Genomic DNA, 8,840 nt, shown 5'->3' with positions numbered 1-8,840 from the left:
ATATAAATGTTGAGTAACCTGTTTTAATATTGCTAAAAAAATATCAATTTTCATTCCAAAAAAAAAAAAAAAAAATTGCTCAAAGAAAACTATGTGTATGCATGTATAGTGCTTGTGCATGTGATTTTCTTCCCCTAAAATAAATATTCTATAGATTCTTTCTATCAGTGATTCAGTGTACTGTAAATAATACTGGGAAAGAAATCTGTGTAATGCTTTTGCAGTTTTAGTCTCATCCATAATTTTCTATTTTATTTCAGTGGACAATACTTTTTAACCAAATTTAAAATTTAAAAAAAAAATCTTTCAAAAAGAAATGGATAAGAGGAAAAAAAATCTAAAAGAAAGAGATGTTACGAAGCCGTGGAAGTTTCGTACATGAAAGCCTTTATCTTAAAAGTGCATTATAATATTGAAGGATTTGATGTTTATTGGCTAAATCAATTGGACTGTGAAGCCTCATTATTGGCAACTCAAACAATAAACCCCACCAACCGGATACGCAAAATTATGTAGGTTATAGAGTATTGGACAAACCTTGAAGAGAATCTGATCTAAGATAATTCTAATATATTTGCAATTTATACAAAATCTTTCATGTTGGACAATACAAAATCTTCTATTGTTCGTTGCATCGTGCACATTCATATGCGCATTCAGTCCTGTTTGGTACCGATTTTTAAAAAAATGCATAAAAAATCTCTACAAAACTATTTTTTGAGCTAATAAACAATTTTTTAAAAAATATATGTTTGGATATATTATCGGAAATCATTTTTAGAAGACAATAACCTCAAAACTTGTTTGGAATAAATTACTCCAAAAATTGATTTAAAAATATTTATAATACTCTAAAAACATTTCTTTAGTTTACCCACTAAATTTGTCAGCTGAGTTCTAATCGCTATTCTTATCTATTGGAATGAGATATTTCAATCCCAATCTATTCCAACATACCATTTTGAGATAAACACTAAAATGTAAGTAATAACTTCAATGTTTTCTTTGGGAATTCCAAGACACACAAACCCAAACTTTATTCATCCAAATCATGACAAACATCACTCAAATAAGAATTAATCAATATAAATTCAATGAGAAAACAAAAATGAGTGAGAAATTTTACCTAAGAAGATTGTTTTTTTTTTTTTTTGAAATTGGAGGCTTAATTTTAATTAGTGGGGGATTAAAGAAAGTTTTTTAAGGAAGTAATAAGTTTCATGCATCTATCAAAAAAAAAAAAAAGTGCATGGTAACCATGAGCCCTTCCTAAAGGTCTTTCATTCAGACGTTTTTGCATTTCCATTTCGTTTTTTTTTTTTTTTTTTTTTTTTTTTTTTTTTTCTGAGATCCAAAGTCCCAAATTCAGGAATTTAGTTGAAGGCTTTATCGACCTCCATTTTAAGTGTTCTTGATACCATGATTGGAGAGCTTACGCTGTTTAACCCTCCACTTATTCCAATTTTTTGCAATGTGGACTAATGGTTAAAAATTATATTGCAATGTGTTTGGGTGCTTCAAAATTCGGAATATTTCATATATATGATTTATTTTCATTTTGCACGATCGATTTCTGGCAAAAAAAAAAAATCTAATGAAGTTGTTTGAACTAAATTGTCGAGGACTATGTGTAGTTTCTTAAAGTCGCCACTTTCTGAATCAACTATGCATGGTTTGCAACAACTTTGCATGCGAAGTCAGTATCTCAAGCTGATTTCTGGCACCAAACTTGAATTTTCCAACAAATCTTTCTTTTATGGACTTGGTTCGTGACTTCCTAACCTCAATTTGTCTCAAACAATGTACCATCTGAAAAAATTCTAGTGCCAATTTTGTTAATAATACTAAGTTTGAAGCTTAACTCTTCATGTTTTGGCCCAAATTCTTACTCTTTGTATTTTCGTGAAGTATTTATAAACAATTCCTTCATTTACGACCCTGTCATGACCCATGTATGTGAGACTTGCGCCTTAACAATCTGGGCCTTGATATCTTTAACGGCTAGTATAGGTTTATGGTTCTTTGGGGTTAATGGTGTGGGGATTGTGTGAAGGATATAAGCCTTAGAGGATTTAGGTGGGTTCTTGGAACTTGGGAAATTGGAAATAACAACCATGTAGAATATGGACTCTTTCTATGCTACAGTTTTAAAAGGCAGGGAATTCATTCTCTCCCAAATGATGTTTTGGTGCTTCCACTCGTTCATCTATCTCACTGAATCTATTTTTGTCCAGTGGTATGTGATTGATAGTTAGCTCTCTTTATATGTTAAGAGCCAATAAGAATTATCAGATTCTTATAGCTTAAAGGAAACAACCACAGAGATTGATGGCATTCTGAAAATATGCTGTTTTTTAACCGTTGATTATCGGATACTATGATACCTGTTGCCTTTTAAGTACAATTTGGCCAATTTTATAAGTAGACTTAGCAGTTAGCACACACTGTGAAACCTTATGACCATGTTCCTTCAACCAAGAGTTAACAAGTACCACGAAAATCTCCAAATTAAACCTAGTTTATCGCAATTTCTTTTATCGAGTATTGATCAATTGAATGACAGGACAATCTATACGTCATGACAAAAGACATAACTGCTCTGTAATGCCCTAAGCAGCCTTACAAATAATCATCAGCTAATGACCAAACTGGGTTAGCTATATATAGAAATCTGCAATGCAAAAGACAAATTAAAGTACTCTCTTCAAACATATACGGTGGTGTTCTTTCCTGAGTACCTAATTAGAAGTACGGTTCTTGTGACATTTTAACAATTAATAGAGAGAGAGAGAGAGAGAGAGAGAGAGTCAGTCTTAGAGTTTGAATTTACTTTCTCATAACTTATTGATACAACAAAAAAAATTTGGGCATAGCACTAGATTTCCTCTACATCCAAATACGCACTTGAAAGGTTGCGTGAATATCCTGAAGACTTCAAATGATCTGTTAATTGATCATGTATGGAGTGTATACTAGAAATTTCATGCCTCTTGTCATCAACCAAAAATTCATTAACACAGCCATCAATTTCAATGAAGCTAATTGCTCTACACTTTTTGATCCCATGGTAATTCATTAGTTTCCTAATCTTCTTCACATCTTCCCATCTTTCAGCTTCAGAGTATATGTTTGAGAGAAGCACATACAGGCCCGAACCATTTGGCTCCATCTCCAGCAATTGCTTTAGGATTTGCTTCCCGACCTCTATATTTCCATAGGTCCTACAAGCACCAAGCAAGGCACCCCAGACCACAACATCAGGCTTCATTGGCATTCCTCCTATCAGCCAAATTGCTTCTTTTAAGAGCCCTCCTCGCCCAAGCAGATCAACCATGCAAGCATAGTGCTCAATTTCATGTGAAAGCCCGTAAACAGAACTCATTTTGTCAAAGTAAAATCTCCCTAAGTCAACAAGACCACTGTGACTACAAGCCGAAAGCAGTCCTGTGAAAGTAATCACATCAGGCCAAACTCCATAGGCTTGCATGTTTTCAAAGAGATCAATAGCTTCTGAGCCACATCCATGCAGCGCCAGGGCCCCAATCATAACATTCCAGGACACTAGATTCTGTTCTGGCATCTTGTAAAAGATATCCATGGCAATTCTAAGGGCGCCACATTTTGCATACATGTCTATGAGGGAGTTAAATAGAGAAACACTAGGTATTAAATTGTTACTGCACATGTAATCCTGGATTTCCATTCCCATGACTAGATCACCAATTTGGCTGCAGGCAGAAAGAACACTAACTAAGGTAGCCTCATCAGGCACCACACTCAAATCACACATCTTGCGGAACAAGTCTAAAGCTTCTGTGCAACTACCTTCACGGACATAAGCTGAAATCATTGAATTCCAAGAAACCACGTTTTTCACCGGCATGCTATCAAAAATTTGCTGAGCGGATTCAGTTAGCCCATGTTTAGCATAGGCATTAACCATGGAAGTCCATGAGACCACATTTTTATCAGGCATTTGATCAAAGACCATTTTGGCAGAATGCAAATGCCCACATTTAGCATACATATCTACAAGAGCATTTCTCACGATTAAATCAACCTTAATTCCTGTAATCTCAATATAAAGATGCACACACCTTCCCATATCCAAATCACCAACTTGTGAACAAACTGAAAGCAAACTAACTAAGGTGAACTCATCAAGTTCGACTCCTAATTCTCTCATCTCCCGAAACAACAAAAATGCTTCCTTGCAACAACCCGTTTTAGAATACCCACCAATCATCAAATTCCACGAGACCAAAGTCCTATCTGAAATTTCATCAAACAATTGCCGCGCGCATTGACTTGACCCACAAACACTATATACATTTATAAGGGCATTTTGCACACAAACCTGATACCCAATCCCTAGTTTAATGGCCTGACCATGAACAATCACAGCTTCCCAATACGCCAATCTGCGAGTGCAAGCCTTTAGAAGAAAAGGAAAAGTAAACTCGTTTGGTGAGAGGCCCGAACCAATCATCTTGCGGAATAGCAAAATTGCCTTTATTGGGTCATCACCATTTGAGTAACCCCTTATCAAACTGTTGTACATAAATTTATTTGGTTCGGGCATTTTGTCAAACACAAGGCGGGCATATTCAATATCACCTGTGTCTGCAAGGGCACAGAAAGAAACTAGTTTTCCGAGCGTGAGGTTTTCGTTGCTTAAGCCATGGAGGATGATTTGGGCATGGAGTAGCTTGAGTTCTCTCATGGAAGAGCATTTCTCCAGGAGTTGGTGGAGGTTTTGGTGAGTGGGGGAATTGAATTTGTGGGTGAAAGTAGTGGATAGTGTGTGGAAACAGAAGAGGGAATTCTTAAGGCGGGAACCAACGGTCCAATATTTGAGAGTAAAGGACATTATAGTTGGGCATTAGGTAATTCAGGTTTGAACTTAGAAAAAGAATTGGCAGAGGGTAACCGTTTTTTGAAATTTAAAGTGGGATGTGGAAAACTACGCCGTTTTGTTGAAAAGCCTGTTTGACTTGCTGACCTTTTTACGTGATGGGTTGGATTTTTTTTTTTTGGGAGGGAGGGAGGAATATTTGGATTTTATTTTGAAAGAAGCTAGGACCACAACAAAGTTCACAACTTTTGTGAGTTGTGAGCTGTGAAAAAAAAAGTAGTGGGTTTATATAGGTCTACACTACTACTACTTAGACACTCACAACTCGTTATTGTGGTGTGGCAAAAATTGTGTAAATAGTTGTGGTATTAGCATTATTCATTTGTATCAACGCATATTACATGAAAAGTATGGTTTTGGGGAAGATTGGCTTATATCATTTCATTTCCCGCTAAAAGTAAAGCACAAGATATCTCTTCGGAAGAGATTCTTGAACTTCAAAGAGCTATGCTAATTGTATGGTTAGTGTTATTTTCTTGTTCTCACAAATAACTATGGGTGTCTCATCAATATCTCCTCTAGCGTATGTGCTGGAAGGAATTAAGAATACATAGAATGGAAAAAATGATTTCTTTCAATTTTGTTTTTGGGTATAATAGATTAATGTCTTATCTTTTGTGAGACACCACAAAGTTCATCACAAGTAAAGATATTCTCCATGTTTTAGCAATTTTCCTTCCATTTACCAAAATACTTAGGGCACGTTTGGTAAACTGTAATAGACACTGTAATGTAATAGATATTCCTATGGCATAACTAGGGGTGTGCGCGGTTCAGTCGGCTCGGTTTTTTTTCAAATTTGTTACCGAACCAATAGAGATCGGTTTTGTAATAATTAAAATCGATGCATACCGATTAGGGTCGGTTTTCCGACCTATAGCGGTGCGGTTTGATTGGCTTGGTTTAATCAGTTTGGTCAGTTTGATTTGAAATATTAACAATATGTTTTTTTTTTTTAAATAAAAAAAATCTGTTCACCCTATAAAAAAAAATCTGTTCAACAGAAACTTTATAAAAAAATCTGTTCACCCAAATAGTAATGATCCAAAACAAATCACATAAAAAACATAAAAAACAGAGGAAGTAAAAGTGTTAGTATAAAAAAAAAAAAAAACACACACATAAAAATTAGAGCATTTATGCTCATACACATTACACAGTTCCGACAATGTTAGTATAAACCAAATACAAATAGCCAATAGGTAACAATGTTACTATTGGTCCATTTTTTTTGTTAAAACTTAAAACAACTCTTCCTTAGCATTGTCCCGTCATTTCCTCTCCCTTGTTTTTGTTTTGTTTTCTTTTTTGTTTAACTTTGGCTAATTTGAAATCTACCAACAAACATGACCGGCAGTGGCACCCATGGCCATGGACCTATAAACCAACTCAAACAGATGGTTTGTCGCGGGGTGAGAGAAGAGTTCATTGAAAAGTGGAAACAGAGGAGCTTAGTGGCTTACCATTACTCGTGGTTTGCCTCGGTGAGCACCTGCTGGGCGCTGGCTACAGTAGAGGCGAGAGGCGAGAGGTGAGAGCGAGAGAGAGAGAGAGAGAGAGTCAAGGGACCTCTGACTCAGAAAGAAAGAATTTATACAGAGGGAAAATCTGGAAACCTAGCAAAATATGACACCGTTTTTATTTATTTATTTATTTATTTAACACTCAATAGCTACAACGACGTTTTGTTAAAAAAATTGATATACAAACTCGGTGAAATGGCATCGTACCAAACGTCCAAACCTCTGAAACTGAAAGTTACATTACATTGCATCGTATCAATTCAGTTCGGGCAGGGACTCGGTTTCGGGCTTCTAATCCGATGATTGCACCGCACCAACATTAGAAAGCCATTTGCGCTCCGATCGTCGACATTGGCTCCACTGGTCGGTGGCAACGGTGGTGTGGGACGATCAGTGCCGGTTGGTTTCCTCGGTGACGGTAAGCTTTCGGACACCCCTAGGCATAACCATTCGATTGTTTGGTTATGTTTTTATTACAATGAATAGTTATTCCTTATGAATAGCTATTTTTCAAAATGAGGAATAACTATTTCTTATCAAAAGTACTGAATATCTATTCCTTCACCTTGTGTAATAACTTTTTTAAAAGATTTCCTAAAAAGCCATTAATTGGCACATCTTCAAAAGGAAAGAAAATAAATTTTCCTTGTTGTTATTTATTAGCTCCATTTTGAACACCCTAAAATAAGTGTTTTTTAGGAAATTTGACTTAAAAATGATTTAATTACACATTCTTTTTATACTCTACTAAATTGTGGATGCATATTCAGAATTCTATTCCTAAATGGTCACCAATCTAATGAATAGTAATACTTATTACATTCCAACTTAATTTATTCCTTGTAATACTTATTCTTATTCCCATGTAATAATTATTACAGTGTACCAAACGTACCCTTAATCAACTTGAGTTTTTTTTAACCAAATAGAATGATGACAATAATAGTAAAAAGCTCTTGGGAAAAAAAAAAAAAAATCTTTCTAGTATTCTAATCCCTAAGCTCCTTGTATAAAAGTAAAGAAAATGTTTGAATTAAAAGTTACAGCCTCTGATACTATAAAAACACAGGCTAGAGTCTTTTGGATGAATATTGTAGAATATCATGTTTATTTGTGATATGGGTAGTGTTCAAAGTTATTTGGGAATCTGAGGAAAGAGAGTGAATTTCGACAATGGTGTTACCGAAATTCTAACAAAAGTATGAGAGAGAAAAGATAGGAGATGTGATGAGAGGAGGGAGAAAAAATTTGAATTTCCATAATCTCATTACCGAAATTCTTGTTGCCCAATACTTTGCCCGCTAGGTGAAGTGCCTGAAGTGCTAGGTGGAGTGCTCGAAAGGGAAACGAATTGTAGCAACCAAGTTGCCAAAATTACAGGGGAGTGAGGAGAGAGAAAATAAGAATCGTGGCAACCAAGTTGCCGAAAATTTAGGGAGAAATTTAATAGTAATTTAGGCAATGAAGTTGCCGAAAATGAGGGGAAAAAAAAAGATTTAGGTCAAAAATTGAAGGGAAAAAAAATTGTGGTAATTGATTTGTGGCAATGGAATTGCCGAAATGGGAGGAAAAAAAAATAGTAGCAGTTCATTTGTGGCAATGTTGTTGCTGAAATGGAAGGGAAAAAAAATTGTGGCAATTGATTTGTGGCAATGGAATTGCCAAAATGGGAGGAAAAAAAAATAGTAGCAGTTCATTTGTGGCAATGTTGTTGCTGAAATGGAAGGGAAAAAAAATTGTGGCAATTGATTTGTGGCAATGGAATTGCCAAAATGGGAGGGAAAAAAAAAAAAGAATTATGGCAATGGAGTTGCCGAAAAATGGAGGGGAGAGAGAGAGAGAGAGAGAGAGAGAATTGTTTGGATAAATATATATATATATATATATATATATATATTTGGAGGAGTCAATCTGATGGAGATCAAGGCACCGCTTCGAAGGATCTCGTTCAAGTACCAATTGGTATGGTTACGAGAGCCTGAGCAAAGAAGTTCAAGGATGTACTCAACGAACTCATCCAAGAGTTATGGGCTCAAGCAAATTTGTGGAGGCCCATTGAGCATGATCCACGTGGGCAACAAAAAATCGTCAACTTGATTCAAGTTCTAGAAGGATTCGGTCAAGACTAAGAATTGGCATGAAATATTTTGGGTCTATGTAAAAAACGTTATTATAGGTTTAGGTGATTTATTTCCTTGTTTTTAGGTGCGTTTAATGCTTTTTAGGTCAAACTTTATTCCTAATATGGTTAGGTATCAATTAGGAGTTATTTTAGAATATATTTTCTTGTCTGTCAGGTTTTAAGGAGCCCTTAAATAGTCATATAAGTCTGTAAATGTTTTTTGAGAGATTATTGATAAAACTTGTGAGGTTTATTCTCTTTGGTTTTTTGAAGAACTACT

General features: G+C 35.3%; 1 protein-coding gene across 1 annotated transcript; it reads right to left on the bottom strand.

Moving 5' to 3' along the window:
• Positions 1-2,762: 2,762 nt before the first annotated feature.
• LOC115995379 (pentatricopeptide repeat-containing protein At2g29760, chloroplastic-like) lies at positions 2,763-4,961 on the bottom strand. The gene has a single exon (XM_031119931.1). It carries the CDS (start codon positions 4,868-4,870, stop codon positions 2,876-2,878), a length of 1,995 nt encoding a protein of 664 aa, XP_030975791.1. The 5' UTR covers positions 4,871-4,961; the 3' UTR covers positions 2,763-2,875.
• Between the last annotated feature and the right edge of the window lie 3,879 nt (positions 4,962-8,840).

This window comes from Quercus lobata, chromosome 6 (genome assembly GCF_001633185.2).
Source record: "Quercus lobata isolate SW786 chromosome 6, ValleyOak3.0 Primary Assembly, whole genome shotgun sequence".
Lineage (NCBI taxonomy): Eukaryota > Viridiplantae > Streptophyta > Magnoliopsida > Fagales > Fagaceae > Quercus > Quercus lobata.
The sequence above is the reverse complement of the archived record's forward strand: the minus strand, read 5'-3'. Positions and strand labels throughout refer to the sequence as shown.